Source organism: Micropterus salmoides, unplaced genomic scaffold, assembly GCF_014851395.1.
Source record: "Micropterus salmoides isolate LMB-PRFRI ecotype aquatic unplaced genomic scaffold, ASM1485139v1 Ms_hic_scaffold_21, whole genome shotgun sequence".
Taxonomy (NCBI): Eukaryota; Metazoa; Chordata; class Actinopteri; order Centrarchiformes; family Centrarchidae; genus Micropterus; species Micropterus salmoides.
In genome coordinates, this window is record NW_024041262.1 from 13,496,313 (window position 1) to 13,517,032 (window position 20,720).

Here is a 20,720-nt window from a genome sequence, read left to right on the forward strand (position 1 = left end):
ACCATTTAATTCTATTTTGCTTCATTAATCAAAACAAGCTGTCATCCAGGCTGTGTGCACGCAGTTATGCAGTATAGAGCCAAAGCCCTTACAGGCTGTGTAGCTCCATAAAGTGTCTCTGGTAGAGCCCTGGTTTTGGGCGCTTGTCACTGATATGAATGAGCTGGACAGATGCAAACTTTTGTAAAATTGGGCAAATGTCTTTTCAGTTGAAGGCTTTATTGTTCTGGTACTAATACAACTGAAATCCAGTGAGCACACACCATGGCACTGGTGACCATGTTGGGAAGCAGCCTGAATCGCTCGTTCACAATACTTTCACTTTCCATCAATGACATATCAAAAATGTATTTAGTCTCTGCAGAGCAAATGTAGAATCCACACTCTAACATCTAAGTAAGATGCTCATTGGATTTATTGTGATATATTAACAGTCTCCTGTTGTTGAACAGAGGATCGCTTTCTTTTGATGGACATTTTCCTGTTTCTAATTAAAGGTGTGTTAGATTGAATGGCATCTAGTGGCAAGGGTTGTGAATTGCAACCATCTGTCCAGTCTACCGCTTCCCCCTAACCTTTCAAAGAGCGTAAGACATCTACGGTGGCTGACACAGCACAAAAGCGGTCTCTTCTGAGACAGCAGAGAGTAGCCAGTCAAAAAAATTAGGTTACCTTAGGTAGATATATTAAGAAATTATATTTACTTAATTATTTAGTAGAACCATATGTTATTTTGACTTGGCCACTGACAGATGACATGGAAAATGTCAAGAAACATTGTCACTGTTTCTGCACCACAGTCCATTATAAACCACACATTAAATAAAGGTTATTCGAGCATTGACAAGGGAAAAACATTAATTCTCTCTGTGATTATGTATCATCACCAAAAATGCCCGGCAACAATAGTATCTGGCCCACTGCCAGATTATGGTACTTTGATAGCTGCAAAAAATATAAATAAATATTAAAACTGCAAGTGTTGGGCGGGCCCTCACACATGTAGTGTGTCAAGGTGTGAGGTGGCTGCGTTGCAGATCCTGGAGCTTTGCCAGTGTGGCTGTAAATTCGTTGTGTTCGGGGCGGGACTGTTATCAAGCCCGTAAAGTCTGGTGCAGATGTGAGCATGTACACTGAAGTTGAAACAACTTCTTCTTTCATGGCGAATCATTGATTTATGGGTTTTCTGGGACAGTTTTGAAGTCCAATCTGCTAGGGGTTGTACATTACAGCATAAAACGTGTCATTTCCTGTTGCAAGGAGGTGGCGCTCTGACTTTGAGTGAATATTGGCATGTGGATGTGTTCAGGCTGAGACTTTTATAGTACATTTCAAATTTGGTACAGATGTGAGCATGTAGACTGAAGTTACAATAACTTCCTGTTTCATGACAAATCATCAGTTTTGGATGCCACGCCACGTCCACGCCGTTCCATGAAAACTCATCGTTTGTACAACTTTTAATCATCAATGGCTTTAGACCGCACAGCACAAATCTTAAGTTGGTCGGACTTAATCGCTAGGAGAAGTTTGGTAAAGTACGGAGTGTGTAAATCATCCAAAAAATTCTCAAATGTAAGTCAACATTATGGCTTATATTCTCATTCAGCATCTAATGGTAGAAAATATTGCTCCGATGCAAAACTTATTTGCCCACCCTTGCTATATATTATTACAACTTCTTCTTCTTCAAACACTACCAGAAGTAGAAAAAGAAGAACGTAGTGACGAAACGCGCTCTGTAGGACAGTTTGTCCGTTTTCAGCTATAGAAACATGACAATGCAACCTGGCAACGTCCATGAAAGGGGGGGACCCACGGTTATGGAGATATAAATGGCTCATTCTAAGGTAATAAAAACATAATGGTTTATTATGTAAGGTCTTTAAACACCACTAAAAACATAGTTATGGATCTTATATTGCACTTCTGTCGATAGATCCTCAGATCCTATTTGTTTTATAGCAATTTTCGACAATGAGTCTGTTAAACAAAATGTTGCAGGTAAAAATAGCAGCTACTTGCTGTTATTTAGTGTGAAATTTTAAAATGTTCTTATCATGTAGATTTAAAATGGAAAATAATTGTTTCAAACAGAAATAGCTTAATTACAGATAATCAACAAGCAAAGCAAATTGCATTCCCTTGAAATTGCCATGTTGCACAGCTGCTGTTTCTAACCTGACGCACACCCCTCGCCCCTGTATTTTAATTGCTCATTTAGTGATGTACTTTACTTTCTTAAAATTCATAAGAATGCAGGAATAAATGTCTCCAAAGACCTAGAGCCCTTACAAATACTTTGTCTGGAAAGTGGGCTGACCAGGGACAAACTCCTGGGCTACTTTTTGCCCGTCTGTGACCATCCTTGACCTTAAAAACTTGCGCCCTGAGGTGTGTATGAGTCACTGCTATGTGTTCGTAAACAATTTAAAAGTAGTCAAAATGTTCACACATAGATGAGCATCCTACAGTATTTTAAGAGGAAGAGGACATAGGTCACTAGAGCAAAGGTAGAAAAAACTGAGGAAGATGAGCTTTAAGTTGTATGTTTAGCTAGTAGACACACTGTATAGTATCTTCTAAAATTCACAGTGGCCAATGGCAGGTTATCAGAGTTTGCATTGAAGGCAGTTCTGTGTTCATAAACATCAGTTGCTTCCCTAGATGTGAGATTAATTGACCACAGAACAGGGAGAGTCAGGACCAAGTGGGACACAGGGAATATCACAGACAGCTCACAAGTGTAACATTAGGATAAATGAATACATTTGTGCTGTGGCTTGCTACTAGCAGCTATTCCATGGTTTTTATGTCAGTTTTGTTCTAGTTATGTAATACTCCATCTCTCTGACTATCTTCTGTCACTGCAAAGACCCTCTTTCAACCACACTAATAGGTATAATCTGTTTATTTATTATTATATTTAATTATTATTATTTATTTAAAAAAATATTTTGTTCTTTCTAGGACCCCTGTACCCAATTGCTGGAACAACAAGCTCTCAGTCAGACGATGGAAGTTCTCCTCTAATTCCCCTGCAACGATCGTTTGTTTATTTTGGACAGACGTATAATCAGATTTATGTATGTAAACATTTTTTAAGCAAACAAGAACATTCAAATCTTTTGAAGCCTTTTAAAAACTCTGGTATGTTTTGTGGAGGTCTCCAATTTTCACCCACTGGGTAACAAATCCCTTCCAACACATGAACTGTGTTTAACTTTAACAAAATTTTCAACAGTATATTCTATCTATTCCTATAATATGGTTATGAAATACTGTAAATAATATAAATAATAATTAACAACATGCGATTGTCCATCCATCCATCCATCCATCTATCCATCGTCAACTGCTTTTCCTGCGTACAGGGTCACAGGGTACATGCGATTGTCAATGACTGTAATCGATGCCTACTAAGTCTAAGTTAATAACAACAGATTTATTTATTCAGGTGAACCACAATGGACACTTGACCTTCAACATGCCCTGGAGCAGCTTCAGCCCTCAGAGTTTTCCATTATATGGATCAAGAGACATCATTGCTCCATTCTGGACAGATCTAGACAACAGAGGAAATGGTCAGATTTACTACAACCAGTACAGCAGTGGCAGTGTTCTCCAACAAGCTACACAGGACATTAATGCGTACTTTCCAGGGTTGCACTTCAGTGCCAACTGGGTCTTTGTTGCAACATGGTATGAGGTGGCCTACTTTCCAACCACTGGAACAGTAAGTCATCGTCTTTAAGTAGGAAAATATATAAATGATGTGTATGTGTGTTTTACCTATTACTGTATTTACTATAAAAAACAAAAGTACATTTTTTTCAGCAAACAACTGTCCAAGCAGTTTTGATCTCTGGCGGCCAGTACTCATTTGTGCTGATGAACTATGGGATAATAGCCTCCACAACTCGCAGTGTACAGGTTAGAGTAATTAAAATTAAATGCAATGGACTACAAAATATGTTTTGAAGTTGCCATGCTTACTTGGATGTACCTTCACTAACGGCAAATACAAAAAATAAAACTATGCATTTCAGGCAGGATATGACACAATCAATTCCACTCACCATTTCACCATCCCTGGATCATTCACCAGCAGTGCAACAGGCAGTAACTCAAATTTCCGCCTTGGCAGCAATGTCAATGTACCCGGTCGCTGGGCCTTCAGGACAGACCATGGATCAAGAGGCTGCACTTTCAATGGTAAGACCAGATACAGACCACCATACCACAAAGATACTGAAAGTATGACAAAAAAACCCCCGTGTTTGTTGAATAATATGCTGCACACTACTGACTTTATTGTACTTGTATATGTATGATTTGTATTGATTGATTTGTAGTTCTCAAAAGTTAAATGATTTGGGCATCTTGGTGTTTTACAAGATTAAGACACTGACAATGACCATGCAAAGTGCCCCGGGTCAATGTGGCTGGGGACCTTTCTTGTATGTCATGCAGGGGAATAATTTGTCTACAATATAACAGAAATGTCTATACTTCTCACTTCCCCCTGATGGTCTGAAAAACTCTGTAGATGTAACTCTAGTCACTATTCAGAGAGAAAGTTGCTGAGCGTCCAAAAATGGAAGGCAACGGACCAAAATATTATGAGTTATATGAGGGAAGAGGACATTATTAGTAGAAAACTTAAGTTAACTGTTTAATTCACTAGACACTGATGAACAATAGGTTCAACCCGCCATGGTTAATATCTTTAGCTAGATACTCACGGAGTGCTTTTCTGCCTGTCTGTTCACATGGTGAGCACGGTGTGACTCCACGGATCCAAGTGAGTACGCAGGCGGAGCTTGATCCCTGTTAGAAAAAAGGCCTTGAGACGTGCACGTCTCAAGGCACGTCTCGTGTAAATTCTCTTGCTTTCCATATGATTAAAAAGAAGCTTGCAATGTTATTGCTGCTGCTGGTCAAGTTGACAATTAAGGGGCCAAAAACGCTCTCAGGCCACCAATAAATCTGTCTCTCCCATCCCTATGCCCTTGCTCCTCTCTATCACCTTATTTTTTTCCCTACGCATAAACGCACACAGAACAGATTAAAATGCTAATAGTGTTTGCATATTGAAGTCAATAACCTTCAAGGAACTTTTATTTTTCTGTTCTTCAAAGGTGAACCTGTGCAGTTGGGCGACTCATTCTGGAGCGACAGTACCTGTGCACAGAAGTGCACCTGCACCTCAGCAGGCCTTCAGTGTCAGAGCCAACCCTGCTCCTTTTCCCAAATCTGCCGACCAAGTGCCTTTCAGTTCTCCTGCCAGACAGTGCAGAGAAGCACCTGCACCATAAGTGGTGATCCACATTACTATACCTTTGATGGTACAGTGTTTCACTTTCAGGGCACCTGCACTTACGTTCTCTCTGAGCAATGTGGTCTAGGGCTGCCCTACTATCGAGTAGAGGGCAAGAATGAAAACCGGGGCAGCACTAGAGTCTCTTGGACACGACTGGTCAAAGTGTTTGTCTATAATGAAACCATTGAGCTTGTCAAGGGACGTCGTGGTGAGGCTAAGGTTAGCAATAATGACTACAGTCTCCACTTTCAGTAATCATTTATTTGTTCATATTTTTACAACTATATCTTTGCTCACTGTTGTGCTTACAGGTTAATGGAGACTTTGCAGCCACTCCGATCTATCTCAACAACGGCACTGCCCAGGTTTATGAGTCAGGTTTTTCTACTATCGTCAGTACCAACTTTGGCTTAGAGGTATCCTACGATGGCTACCATTATGTCCGGATCAGTGTGCCTTACACTTACCAGAATGCAACATGTGGCCTGTGTGGAAACTTCAACAATGATCCTAGGGACGACTTTCAAACCCGCCAAGGCGAGGTTGTGAGCTCTGATGTGGACTTTGCCAACAGTTGGCAAGCAGCAGGGGACGATGAGCCTAATTGTGGGGCCAGATGTGTAGGTCTGCACTGTGCTGCCTGCACTGCAGCTCAGACAGTTTTATACAGCAATACTGCTCATTGTGGTATCCTCCAGAGCAGTTCAGGTCCTTTTGCTGCTTGCCATCAAAGACTTCCCCCACAGACCTTTCTGGACAACTGTGTGTACGATCTGTGTGTAGGAGAAGGGTACCAGCCCATTCTGTGCCAAGCCCTTAATGCTTATGCAAGTCAGTGTCAACAGAATGGTATACAGCTGCCAAGCTGGAGGAGACCAGGCTTCTGTGGTATGTCTGTCAGTCTTTCAACCTTATTTCAGAATATCCTTTGGGTGAAATGTACATGATGTCATGGTCAGTGTTTTTTTTTCTCTAGAAATCCCCTGCCCAGCCAACAGCCACTTTGAGTCCCAAGGCACAGGATGTCCAGCTACCTGTGTCAGTCCCAATTCTACCCACAACTGCCCTCTCCCTGTCCAGGAGAGCTGCATCTGCAACTCAGGCTACATCCTCAGTGCTGGGGTCTGCGTCCCTCTTTCTGACTGTGGCTGCAGCTTTGAGGGTCGCTACTACCGCTCTGGAGAAACTGTAATACTAGACACAGACTGTGGGAGACGTTGTAACTGCAATTTTGGCTCCATGACTTGCAGCTCCCATGCTTGTGGTGCACTTGAATCTTGCAGAGTGGAGGAGGGAGAAAGAGGATGCAGACCAAACAGCTATGCAACATGCTGGAAAAGTGGCCCGGGGTCCTATCAAACGTTTGATGGACTGACATACCAGTATCCTGGAGCGTGTCGACTGACTCTTGCCAAAGTAATGGGATTGTCTAATTACACCCACTTTGTGGTGACAGCAGAGAAAGAGCCCAGTGGCCAACAGGGTTTTGCCAACCTGCTTAAGTTTGAGGCAGAGGGCACACAAGTGTCCATTGAGATGGCAAGTACCAGCAGAGTACAGGTAAGTAAACAGAATATTGTTTGAACAGATTGATATTTAATGTGATATATCCACCATTTTAAATGTGAAGCAGCATAATTATTTCATTCTTGCATGTTGCAATATTCAACCAAAAAAATCTGACAATGACTGTTTAAATGGCCCTTTAGGTTGATGGTCAGGTCATCAGACTACCTTTCAACTCAGCGTCCAACAGAATCCAAATCTACCACAGCAGCGTTCACAGTATCATCCTTCGCACCTCCTTTGGTGTAACTGTGCAGACAGTCTGGCCTCACTTTGTGCGTGTCACTGCACCTGGTGTCTACTATGGCTCACTAGGTGGACTGTGTGGTAATTACAATGGTCACCCACATGATGATTTCCGCACACCCAGTGGCATCCTGGTCAACAGCGCTCAAGAGTTTGGGGACAGCTGGCGTGATGGCTCGCTCGCTGCTCAATGCGTAGAAAGTGTGAATCATAACAATTCTACAACAAATTACAGTTCAAGTGAGTACTGTGGCATTCTTGGCTCACCTCTTGGGCCGTTTACCCAGTGTTGGGCCATGGTGGACCCACACCAACATGTGGATGCATGTGTGGAGATCATTAGAGGTTCTAGAGATCCATCATCGTCGCTTTGCGAAGTCCTACGAGATTATGCACTAAAGTGTCAACAGAAGGGCGTTGCTCTCGGACACTGGAGGAATGCAACTGGCTGTGGTAAGCACTTTCCCCTTTTTGGTGCAAGTAGCTTTGATATAAATAAATAAAATTACTTTGCTAAATTAATTTATTTTTCTCTAGCGCCAAGCTGCCCTCTAAACAGCCATAATGAACTCTGCGGAACCTCTTGTCCTTCCGCCTGCCCCAGCCTCTCTTTCCCTTTCGTCTGTGACACTGTGTGCCAGGATGGGTGCCAGTGTGATGATGGTTTTGTCCTTAATGGCAACCAGTGTGTGCCTCCAACATCCTGTGGATGCTATCACCAAGGACGCTATCGGCAAGGTGGCGAACAGTTCTGGGATGGTGAGGAATGTCAGAGCTTGTGTAGCTGTAATGGCACTACTGGGGCAGTCCACTGTATCCCCAACTCTTGTGGTCCCCAGGAGACCTGCCGTGTGGTGGGGGGTGAGTTTGGCTGTCATCCAAACCCTCAGGGCACCTGCTCTGCCTCCGGAGACCCTCACTACCTCACATTTGATCACAAGGCCTATGACTTCCAGGGAACCTGCCGTTATGTTTTGGCGACCCTCTGTAACGCCACTGATGGACTCCACCAATTTTCAGTGGAAGCTAAGAATGAGCCATGGAGCGGGTTGCCAGTTTCAATCACAGCTGAAGTTTTTGTGAATGTGTGGGGCTACCAATTGCATATGTCAAGGGAGAGAAATGGAGTGGTAGAGGTAAGTTGAGCCATTTCTGAAACATTAGTGATATATTATAAAGCCCAAAAGATATGTCTGAAATAGTGAAACAGTGATCCAATGACAGTGACACTGTTTATTTTCAAAAGTGAAACAATCCACTGTACATATCTGAGTCACAAATCAAGCACAGCGATGGTTTAGGCAGGCAACGAAGTCAAGCTATGCTCATTCCAGCATATCAGCGTTAGCAGCCATCTTCAGCAGCACATCAGCTGACAGCTCAGCTGATTCCTCTCTTAGCATTCATTGGCAAATCCAGACATTTAAGCTGCCGTAGCCTACCTGCCTGTCCTCGCTGCTTCCTATGCAAAAGCTTATAACCCACCGCCACCCCAGCTCCACCTTTCAGGCTGTATCTGATAGGGATGCACAATAATTATCGATCCGATAAGTATCGACCGATCGGGCAAATCTCATTATCGGAAGCATATCGGGGAATTAATTTGGCCAAATAGAATCAAACATGCTAACATGCGCCGCCACACTATCGCGGTCCCGGTGTCATGTGTCTGTACGCAGATAGAGCCACACAGTTTAGGCAGCTAGCTCCTGTCCTCCTTCCCTATGTCTCTGCATGATTCACTGCAGGTAACAATGTGCAGATTGAAGCTACATGGCAATCTAAGCTAACAGTTAGAATACAGACAGCTTTCATTTAGCTCGTTGTACATCTAGCTTGCCAAGCTAGCGTTAGCGCAGTGTGCATTTAATAAAGTATGGGATGAGAGAAGTGGACAGAGCGGATCAATTAACCCCGTCTACATGTTAAGCTTGTTTAATGGATGTATTGACAAAGTTGTCTTTTATTCTTGAGGTTTTGTTGCACATACTGCAAAGGCTTGGAGTTATATTCACTTAAAAGTGTCCACAACCTATCTCTGCGCTTGCCACTGTTTGTGTGTGTGAGCCCGTATGTGTGGAGGCGACACACAGCAGCAGAGGCTGCATCCTGATAATAAACAGTACAGTATTCAGCCCCAGGCCCGTTTAACACCAAGATTCATTGCCCATCTAGTATCTGATTAAACATGTAAATTGCATGCTTGCTCTGTATGTTTTTTTTTTTTTACTGCGGCTCTCTACCTCGGGCTTTACATATATGCACATGGATGGGCAGGGAGGTGCTCTCCCTGCCTCATGCTTTCCACATACGCATGTGGAATGGCGGAGAGCTGTTCTCAGAGCCCGTAATAGAGCCGTACCGCCAAATATAACTCCGCAATATCAGCCTTTGATGTTGTGAAGTGTGGGGACAGAGTGGACCCAAACGCAACTCTGGGGATTAACAGGTTTTATTTGGGGAAAAATGGGGTTGAGCGACTGGAGTTGAGGGAGAGGTGGATTCCGGGGAAATGCAGGCGCGAGGAACCGAGGAGACTGAGACCAGGGAGCCGGGGAACACTAGGGGCCGAGGAAGAGAGGAGTCAGGGGAGAACTGGGAGGACGCCGTGGGGGAAGTCCGAGGGGAGAGGGCAGGTGAACGAGCCCAGCTGACTTGGCTGAGGACAAGGGTGAGTGAACCTGGGGAGAGACAGACAGAAAAACAGGGTCAGACACAGCAGAGACAAAGCACAGGGAAATCGAAAAGATGCTGAATACATGTGAGCTTGAATGGTGAAGTGGCACCGGGTAAAGGAGCAATGACGATCAAGCAGCGATGGAGTGGAGAACCGGGGTAGAAGTACTGTGGGAGATGAGGCTGATTGCTGGCAGGTGTGGCAGGCAGAGGACGTGGCTGATGAGGTGCAGGTACGGGTTGTTGGCTGGGCTCAGGAGCGGAGAGAGAGAGAGAGAGAGAGAGGGAGCACACACGGGGGAGGAGACACAGGGAGGCAGGCAGAGTACAGAGAAAACCAGGGAAAACAGAATCACAGACAAAAAAGGAGAAAAAACCAGGACACTCACCGTCAGCCGGGCTGCCACCACAACACTTTGATGAAAGTTGTCCTGACTGAAATATATAGTTTTTTAATTTAAGGGGTCTTAGGTAAAAATGGTTACAGGTTACAGTAAAAATTCAAATGTCTTGTTTTTTCTAATTTTGTTTTTCCACTAGGTAAATGGAATAACTAAAAACTTACCTATTACCTTGAATGGAGGTTCTGTGTCTGTCTATGCAAGTGGATCTCAGACATTTGTCAGAGCTGATTTTGGCCTGGGTGTCTCTTATGATGGATGGAGTACAGTGTCTATTTCTGTGCCTTCAAATTACAGGTATCTGTCATCCACCACAGCTCACATTTTGGGGGCTTTCATCATCAAGATTCAGCCAGAGTATTGACTAGAACCACAAAGTCCACAAAATCCATTACATCAATTTTAAAGTCTAACATTAGTTGCCTGTCAGTTTTCACATAGATGTTTTAATTGTTGTATTTGTCTTTAAAGCACCAGCCTACTTATCCGATATTTTGCATGTATGAATCAGGAAGAACCATCGGATATTCTGGGAGGAGTCTTTTAGTTGTTCTGAAGCACAGGACAAAACCTTTTGGCGAGGCAGCTTTTCTATTCTGAGCAGTTGGAGCAGAAAGCTGCTGAAATTGGGAATATCTTAAACCTAAAACCAACCTATTTAGCTTTCTTTCGAATGAGAATTTATTTATAAATATTTAATTGGTATTATTGCATTTTGATAATTTTTTTGCATTTGTCTTGAAGTTTTACTTTTTACATTTTTACTGTATTATAATCAGCTTGTCAGTCATCTGTAAATTACTTTGAATTCCACTAACCTGTTTGCTATGCAAAGAGCCTTTTACATAATAATATACTAATATATTTTAAAAAGTAATAAAGATTGTTTGACTGACCTATGCTCTAATTATTATTGTCAATATAGTGGAAAAACGTGTGGACTTTGTGGAAACTTCAATGGAAATGCAAATGATGAGTTCCACACCCCATCTGGAATGATGGTCACCACTCCAGATGAGTTTGGGCAAGCTTGGAAAGTGGCAGGCAACTACACTTGCAGTGAAGGGTGTGGCTCCTCCTGCCCGCAATGCACCAATGACCAACCTGCTAGAGCCCAATGTGAGGTGATTCAGGCAGCCAACGGCCCCTTCAGCTTCTGCCATGAGCAGGTGGACCCGGCACCATATTTCAATGACTGTGTTTTTGATGTTTGTGTGTCGGGAAATCGGGGCCAAGAACTTCTGTGCAGGGCCATTCAGGCCTATGTCAGTGCCTGTCAGTCTGCTAATGTTCGCATCTACCCTTGGAGACAGAACACCAACTGCAGTAAGTCAACCAGTTCATGTGTTATCTACTATGACAAAAGTGTAAGAAACAACCAATGAGGTATTCCCTAAAATATGTCTTATAATACTGCATCTATGAATAGCTTTGGTGATTGACTAAAGTCATTCTATCATTTGTATCCAATTAAGGACTAAACTGTCCAGCAAACAGCCATTATGAGCTGTGTGGTACTGACTGTGGCTACACCTGTAACAGCCGCAGCAATGCCAGCTGTGATCAGGTTTGCTCTGAGGGATGTTTCTGTGATGAAGGCTTCGTCAGGAGTGGGACAAGGTGTGTCCCTGAGGAAAGCTGTGGGTGCCAATATGATGGTTTCTACTATGAAGTAAGTCATATACCTGTAAACAAATAAAACAACAATTAGAAAATTAGAAAAAAACAATTACAAATAATCTTTATTAGTTAGTTAGTCATTGCACATAAGCAGCTCTCTGATATCATAGATGTCGGAATGCAGATGTGCCATATATCGAGTTTTTCTCGATTGCTTAAACATAAAACCAGGCTTTTGGACAACAATTTCAAAACCATAACGCCATTTATGAAAAAGCCCACCCATTCCCCTAAACTATAAACACTATTCCCTGTTTGAGGGAGCCTCCAGGTCTGAAAAGCGATTGTGGAAGTCTCTTTAACCTGCATTCTCTCTAACGGCCAGCAGGGGGTGACTTCACTGGTCGCTAAAAGAAGTCTGGTAACATTAGAAATAATGGCAAAATGATCCTACTTCTCATCTGATTTATTACCCCAGTAAACACTTTTATAATGAAGTTATCCTCTCAGTCTAGCTAGTTTCAAGTCTTCAGAAAATACTTACGTACTACACTGTTATATTGACAACATGTCATTGACATGACAGTTTGACTACCTTGTTTGTAAACAATGACACAAGGACTTTTCATTCTGATATTCTGGCACTGACAAGTTCAGTGACATAAAGATTTACTTTTGAGAGATAGTCTAACGATTTCCAGCAAGTTACAGGCTTTAGCAGGGAATCTACTGTGTAATGCTCTTTGTACAATATGTTTCGAGAACTGCAGTTACTGTTGTGCATATTTTAAGGATGATTCAAGAAATATATCAAAGCGGTTGAGAAAAACTGTAATGTAGCACATACTCCATTTTATTGTTTTTCATGTCTCTATTTTTCTTGCATGTTGCAGGCTGGTGAGTCCTTCTGGACACAAGGTTGCTCCCAGAGATGTGAGTGCCTTGCTCCAAATGACCTGCGCTGTTCTGCTGCATCTTGCACTCCTACACAGCAGTGCACCATCAGAAATGGCCAGCTGGGCTGTTTCGATGCAATGTCTACTTGCACTGTGTGGGGAGACCCACACTACATCACCTTTGATGGGGCACTGGCTGATTTCCAGGGCACATGCTCTTACATTATTACTGAGAGTGTGAGCCACGGCACCAATGAGACCCAGTTTCATGTAGTAGCCACCAATAATCACCGTGGCAACAACCGTGTGTCATTTGTGTCAGCAGTGGATATATACCTCTCAAATCAACCAGAGAGTGCACACATCAGGATTGGACCCAACAAAAGAGTAACGGTAAATCCATTATGACTTTATTATAAATAGCTTTCTGTCTGGTGTCAGCATAGCTAACAATTGGCTCCTCATCTCACATTCATCTCTCTCTATCTCATTCTACTAGATAAATGGAGTTGAGGTGTCTCTTCCCACCGCTGCAGGAACCTTAGCTCAGGTAGTACGGCAGGGAAGCTATATTATAGTCAGTGCCATTGATTTGGTAGTCCAGTTTGATGGTCAGAGTACATTACTGGTGAGAATCGGCCACAACCGTGAAAACAGAGTCACCGGGATGTGTGGAAACTTCAACCATGTCCCTGCAGATGACAAAGTCTTGCCCAATGGAACGTTGGCACATAATGATTATGACTTTGGACACAGCTGGAAGGCACCCACAAGCCAACCAGGGTGAGTGGGCTGTTGTAAAAACAATTTGTGTAGGGTTTTTCACATACAAAGTGGCATCAAAATATAATCATCAGGTGACAATCTTTTACTCCCCAAAGAAAATATAGTTGTTCAGCTAGATCACCACACATTTTAAAATATTTTAAATTGCAATACATTTACACCTATCTAGGCTTATTTCCAAAGTTCCAGTGGCAACATAATACAGAAAAATATATTGTGGCAAAGTAAACTAACTCTGCCCATGTGTATTATGTCCTTATGTCTATGTTCTAGATGTGGATCCACAGATGATGAGAGGAGTAATGGACTGAATAACTGTTCCTTTATTGAAGAATACTCTGAGCTCTGTAGTGTCATCACCAACACCAGCGGCCCATTCAGGGGCTGTCACCTGCACTCTGACCCCCGGCCATTTTTCAGTTCCTGTGTCTACGATCTCTGCCACTACACTCCAGCCAATGGCATGCTGTGTTCTGCTGTCTCAGCCTATGAGAAATCCTGCTCTGTTTTGGGACTGAACATCCCTGAGTGGCGCTCAGCTTTGCAATGTGGTATGTTTGCACTTGGCTAATAATATCGTGAAAGGAATAGTTGTCTTTTGTCTTCATGGGGGCTATAAGTATCTTCTTTCTTCCCATTTGGTTTCAGTTTATTTACTTCTTGTCTCATCCTTTCCCTATTATTTCTCCAGCTGAGTCAGACCCCTGTGAACAGCTGAACTGCACAGAGTATGAGTGGTGTGGTGAGAAGGACGGTGTGTACGGCTGCTTCTGTGATGAACACCACCATTGGCCCAATAATCAGAGCTACGGTGAGGGCACTCCTCTTAAAACACTGTTTCTGTTTTTTAGATCACTGAAGTGACAAAGGTTACAGCAGGGTTGGGAGGATTACTTTAGAAATGTAATCCAGGTCAATTACTTATTGTTTAAAAATTTAATCAGTAACGTAATCCACAATAGTCCACAATACCACAATATAAAAGTAATTACTTTTAGTTACTTTCAGTAACTTCAAGGAATCAACCAGAGATTCATTGAAGAATGACTCATCCATCACTTGGGGGCGTGTATTCATTTAGCATCCAAGGAAAATCATTCTCATAGTGTGTCTGGTGGCTGACAGGGCTCCACTGATTACTAGGAGTGTGCATCTTCGCTGGTTTCACGATTCGATTCGATTACCATTATCAGGTCAATGATTTGATTCAATTTGATTCCTCGATGCATCACGATGCATCACCTCAAGGGTGGTAATTTCTTGGCACCTCATTACGATTATGAGTGCTACGATGCAATTGTAAAACGAATAGGATAAAGATGTATTTTTCTCACTGTGTGACTACTTGGTACTTTTAAAGCAAAGTATTAAACAACAATCCAAAGAAGTAGGTAGTAATGAAATGCAGATATTTAATGTTACTTCACATAAATGTACAGCATTATTACTGACCTCTGCTGCTGCTATTTTGATTTCTGATGCTGCTGTTATCAGTATAGATTCAGATGGGGGTTGAACTACGCACTTTACAATGTTCCAGCCAAACCACGTTCAATCCACCTTAATATATCTGTTCCTTTTTTTGTCTTGTTGTTACATGTTTGTTTCTTGTCTTGTAGGTTGGTTATTGTGATCTTGGATTGAGCACCATGGGCCTTGAGAAACGGCTTTTGGTTTATTGTGTGCTCGATTTGTGGATTATAGATGACGAATGAAACTGAATTAGCAGCCAAAAAACGTCATGCATAGCTTCCAGACCGCAGTCTGAAGAGGAGATGTTAGCTAGCGCCAACTGCCTTCACTTTTCCAACAGCTGGAAAACAGACAGACTTTAATTAATGGACACGCTGTGACCTAACGTTATACTGTACATTTACTGCCAGACTGAAACGTAGTGCTCATTTTTTTTCCGCTCCACTCGCTTCATCGTCACCTACTGCTTCCTGTCACGTAGCTGTCCTTTGAAGAATGAGGAGAGGACGCTAGCTAAGTGCTACCGTGCTGCACAGAGTGCGAGTTAAAATCATTAAGTGTAGTTGCAGCAGTCATTCATTCAACAACTGTCTGTCTGTGCCGAACAGTAAGAACCACACGTCTCCGTTGTGTGCACCACATAGAGCTACACCTCCACATTTCCCAGTTCCACATTTATTGTTCCCACAACATTACATTATAAATTAACTTCTAGATAATCGTTTATTGACATTTGTGAATCAATTCATAATCGCCCAAGTCCGCATCGCGATGCATCTAAAAATCTATTATTTTCCACACCCCTGCTGATTACTGTACAAAAACACAACTATTCTCTGATTTTGCTGAAATGTTGTCACTTTTGATTTTTCTCTCTGATGTTCCCCGGCTGCTCTGCCCTAACACTGTGATAAATGGAGTTTCCTGATGAAAATGTAGCTTTACTTGTTGCTGAAGTAAGTTAGCAGCTAACTGCTGCTAAGCTGCCATTATCTAATTAGTCAGCTGTGCAACTAGTGGTCAAATTAGCTTTCTCTGCCCATACTGGAAGCTTGGAGCACTGGTGAGGTTTTCAGGCTAGGGCAGGGAGACCCAGCAGGGAATCATGGGCGGGGGCAGTGTCTGATTGGGAACCGAAGTCGGGCAAGCAGGCAACGAAACCGTGTTCAGTAGTCCCCGAGTGACCGCATAAACTGAACCAAACACAGCCTCAAAGACCAACAAGGAATCCAGTACCTTGATGATATACGGAGTTTCTTGATGAACGTAAGATCCTTATGGGTAGCTTTACTTTCTGCTAAACCGCTAACATTAACTGCTGCTAATTGTGCATTATCTGTCTGTATCTGTAGCTGGTTATTTCGTTTAGCTGTAGCTAGCTGCCCTATTAGCTGACTCAGCCCCGGGGTGCCAACAGCCAAACCCAGCGGGAAAGCCACCTTGGAATTGTATTCCCTATCGTCAAACTGGCCTCTGTCGGTCTGTAATGCACATTCAAATAGGCCTACTGGCTACTGTAAACACCAATCAATAGCTGCGACAAATCCCTTCCTAGCTTTGTTTTTTTACAGGAAACACGTACACATATGGAAGCAAATATCACTCTGCTTTCCGTTTCATGGGAACTTTAATTAATCCCTGTGAGTAATCCCTGCGTGACTGGCTTCTTCTGGCCTTATAGGATTGTTACAATATCTGTGAGAGTCCTGTGTTTCTATGTTAAGTGACATCCCACTTCACAACTCTATTCTCTGTTGGTTTGTCACTACGAGTAACATCACAGGAATGACATTTACAGTAGTCATTTGATCCACTGCTGATATTAAAAAATTGATTAGTGCTTTAAATACTGAGATAAGCTATGGAGAAACTACAGAAACCACATGGAGCTCTTAACTAGTTCTATATCTCTTTCATAGACTCGTCCATCACTTGTGTCAGTAGTTCAGGCACCATGTCCGTGTCACGCTGCCAGCTGTTTGAAGCTGGCTTCTACTTGAGCGCCCTCCACCTCCGAGATGACTCTTGCAATGGGACTCTCCGGGACGGACGACTGGTGTTCCACTTTAACAACGACGACCAGCTGTGTGGGACAGTTCTCAGGGTACAGTCCATAGACTATAATGTTATCAATACAGACTTAACAAGATTTGAGATAAAAATGCTCTCTCTAAGACATATTACAACTAAAATCAACTTACACAAGTTTGTCATTTCAATTTTAAGAGCAATGGAACTCATTTCATCTATGAGAACACCATCCAGGGCGAAGTGGACCTGCATGAAGGTCAAATCAGCCGCCAGAGGAGCATTCTTCTGAGTTTCTGCTGTGAATACCCTCTAGCCCAGGCCCTGTCTATGGATGTGGGCATCAACCCTGTAGAGAGGTGACAATTCCATCTCCATGCATGTTTTATTTGATTACTTGACGTGGGTGTTTGTACCTTAAATCAAAATGACCACAGTCCTTTTTATATTGGTGATCTGTAGTATGTAATGCTAATAGAGTTCTAGATAAATGCGTTTCAATAACGGTACAACTATCAGCCATAACATTATGACCACCTGCTGGTCATAATGCAGACTGTTTTGGAGATGCTCTGACCCAAAATTTGACCCTTGTCAAAGTTACTCAAATCCTTACGCTTCCCCATTTTTCCTGCCTCTAACAATTGAAAATGTTGTGTAAATGCCTGCTACCGTAGTCTACACTTTCACAAATAAATACACCATTTAAACCAACAAGACAAAAAGAAATTCAGGGGAGTCCCTGTTCTGTTGGTGAAATGCAAATGCGTCAAAGATTCTCAGCACATGTTTTGCAAATTGTATTCACTGTTGTTAAACTATTTAATCTTTATTAATAACCAAATCTTTGAAGTTACAAAAAAAACTCGCCATTGAATTGTTCCTTGTCCACTATGTGTTTTTTTTATAGCATTGTGAGGAAGAAGCTTCCATCTGGCCATGGACAGTATCATATGAGAATGATCCCCTATCAGGACGCTGGCTTCCGCTTCCCCCTGACCAGTGACAGGAATATAGAAATGGAAATTGACCAGAGGTTGTATGTGGAGGTGCGGACAGAGGGTGTAGATGAACGGCAGATCTCCACCGTTCTAGACTCTTGCTGGGCCACACCAGTCAACATCGCCAGCTACCCTGTCCGCTGGGATCTCATTAGTGCACAGTAGGAGGAGTTATTGCAACTTCACCTTGTCTTAGTGTATAGTCTCAGTGATAACACTGTAACTTCCACAGCTTTCCCTGTCTTTCAGGTGTCCTAATCAAGCAGATGGTACAGTAGAGCTGGTTCAGAATGGCATCTCAACTGTGGCCCAATTCTCCTTTAGGATGTTCAGCTTTACCAACTTTACATCCATCTACCTGCACTGTCAGGTCCACCTGTGTCTTCTGAGACACAACAACTGCTCAGCTGTAAGTACTTACCGTATTTGTGTGTATGTTTGTAGTGAGAGATTCTATAGGTGCATCAGCATAAGCCTCAAATTTTGTTTTTTTGCAGCATTGCTACCCAGGTTACCACAGGCGAGTTGGGAGGGACATTTCCTACCATGACACTGCAGCCATCTCACTAGGACCACTGGTCCTGACTCCAGATAGCAGAGGTAAAGCTCTTTTACCATTTCCTAATTTTGTAGATGACATACAGCTTGATCAGTACATTTTATTCACAGTTTGGTTTTTCTCTTGCAGACAAACTGATGAAAGTAAGCAGTGCTTCAGGACAGTTGATCTCTGTGGTGACCCTGCTTGTTAGTTTGCTGACTGCCAAAGTTCTGACCTAAAGAGATAGAAAAGGCACACATACAGTAAACAGATGAATGTCCACATATTATACCACAACATATTAATCGGTCAGTGGAAGCTTAATCACTTTGCCTAGATGATTATTTGAATGGCTATTTTTCTCTGTTGTGATCCACTAAAAAAGTGGAATCTGAAGGTGTTTTTCTTATATAAAGGGCAGCATAAGATCTAATACACATTTGGCTCTGTTTTCATCAAATTTTGTCTGCTTACCTTTTTGCATTTAGTACAGTGTTTATCGGTTATGTCCTCAGGGCTTTTGCAATGATTTTTATTAGCATTAAATCAATATTTCATTTATGATAATTATTAAGTCAATTATATTAAGTAATTTAAGTGTGAAATATATATCTTCAGCAAATCACTCAGCATACTGTACATTTTAAAAGAGTTCCTGAGTTGGTTTTGTATTTGTGGTCAGGTTAAAGCAATGCACATCATTCTAAAACTGAAGTCATTTGCCCTTTCCTGTCTCTGATGTTTATCATTTATTGTGTGTTTAATGTTATCCTTAGTTTCTTTGTGGTGTTTTTTTTATCATTGAAATCTCTTTTATATAAGAAGTAATTGTTTAATGAAATGTATAAATAAAGAATCGTTATATACAGAATATTGATCTCATTTGTTGCCAAAAACAAAGTTCAAACTTTTGTATAGAAGTACAGTTCAGGGCCCTGTTTCAGAAAGCAGGTTTAACAAACTCTGAGCTTAACCCTGAGCTCTGAGTTGTTTAAGCCCGAGACGAGAAACTCTGAGTTTTTGGTTCCAAAACAGCCAATGAAATTAGTTCAATCATCTCGGAGTATGTTGAACTTGATGAAAGCGCATGCGTAGCGATGAAAAAATGACCCATCATCAATGGAGCTCTGATACTACGATTCACTATGTCAATGGGTAAATAAAGAGCAGAGCCTCAATTTTAATCCAGTGACGCTAGAAACATGAATGTGTGCCAACTCAGACCATGACATTTATCTTAAAAAAACAGAAGTAGAGGAAGAATCAATAAGTTAATACATTTTTATTCAGCATAGTTAGCTCATTCAGCATTTTCCAGACATGAATTTCCTTAATGAATGATAAAGTGCTGGTCATTGTCCTATATTACATTACATTTTTAAATGCACTGCTCAAAACAATTAAGGGAACACTTAATCATCACAGTATAACATCAAGTCAGTTAAACCTAAGAAATATCAATCTTGTTCTAGAAGTAATCTGCTGAAAGGGAGGGGTTGAAAAGTACACTGTAAACACCAATGCAATGTTAAAACAGAAAATATTTATTTGGCAAAACATTAGTAAGTAGCAAAGTGTTGTATACAGTAGCATAGAAGAAATGACAATCATAAACATATGTAAACCAAAAGTATTATTTTATAATAAAGAACAAATTTGTGTGTGTGTGTTCATGTAGGGGTGTGCAACCATTTCCACTCTGTAGAGAATTCAACAATATAAAAAATTTACATAATATTATAGTACAACATGACTACCAACGTCATTCAACATGCAGTGCAGTAAATGGATGGCTTAGAGCTACAAATGTTCTTATTTTTTTGTTTATGCAATACTATACAGTAATCCATATTTTACAGTACAATACTGTAATGCTGAAATAGTCATTAGATAGTTGCAACCTGTTCTCATTTCTGAAGGTTCAAATTATGGATGCCAATGTAAAGAGACTAAAGTTGGTCTGGACTCTCAGTCCAGCTTCTCTCATGGTCAACCTGTGGTTGAACATAAACAAAAAGTGTGGCCCTGATCTCCATCCTTCTCTTCTTTTCCCTCGTCCTCTTCTTCTCCTCTTCATCTTCTTCCAACTCTTCCTCATTCAAGTTGTCCTTGTTGTCATCCCCTGCCTCTCCCTCCTACTCCCCTTGCTCTCTGTCCATTGTT

At 41.9% G+C, this 20,720-nt stretch overlaps 1 protein-coding gene across 1 annotated transcript in view; it reads left to right on the plus strand.

Moving 5' to 3' along the window:
* Positions 1 to 19,428, plus strand: part of LOC119916515 (IgGFc-binding protein-like) — a 51,948-nt gene extending 32,520 nt beyond the window's left edge. Inside the window, exons 30-51 of the mRNA XM_038736556.1 lie at positions 2,971 to 3,086; positions 3,458 to 3,736; positions 3,838 to 3,933; positions 4,050 to 4,215; positions 5,142 to 5,542; positions 5,635 to 6,211; positions 6,300 to 6,883; positions 7,033 to 7,588; positions 7,673 to 8,271; positions 10,352 to 10,509; positions 11,138 to 11,538; positions 11,688 to 11,884; positions 12,726 to 13,121; positions 13,228 to 13,511; positions 13,788 to 14,065; positions 14,206 to 14,325; positions 16,907 to 17,091; positions 17,214 to 17,374; positions 17,926 to 18,177; positions 18,266 to 18,425; positions 18,514 to 18,616; positions 18,705 to 19,428. Coding sequence (XP_038592484.1) covers positions 2,971 to 3,086; positions 3,458 to 3,736; positions 3,838 to 3,933; positions 4,050 to 4,215; positions 5,142 to 5,542; positions 5,635 to 6,211; positions 6,300 to 6,883; positions 7,033 to 7,588; positions 7,673 to 8,271; positions 10,352 to 10,509; positions 11,138 to 11,538; positions 11,688 to 11,884; positions 12,726 to 13,121; positions 13,228 to 13,511; positions 13,788 to 14,065; positions 14,206 to 14,325; positions 16,907 to 17,091; positions 17,214 to 17,374; positions 17,926 to 18,177; positions 18,266 to 18,425; positions 18,514 to 18,616; positions 18,705 to 18,796 — 6,161 coding nt within the window. The 3' untranslated portion in view covers positions 18,797 to 19,428. The remainder of the gene's footprint in view (positions 1 to 2,970; positions 3,087 to 3,457; positions 3,737 to 3,837; positions 3,934 to 4,049; positions 4,216 to 5,141; positions 5,543 to 5,634; positions 6,212 to 6,299; positions 6,884 to 7,032; positions 7,589 to 7,672; positions 8,272 to 10,351; positions 10,510 to 11,137; positions 11,539 to 11,687; positions 11,885 to 12,725; positions 13,122 to 13,227; positions 13,512 to 13,787; positions 14,066 to 14,205; positions 14,326 to 16,906; positions 17,092 to 17,213; positions 17,375 to 17,925; positions 18,178 to 18,265; positions 18,426 to 18,513; positions 18,617 to 18,704) is intronic.
* Positions 19,429 to 20,720: the final 1,292 nt, after the last annotated feature.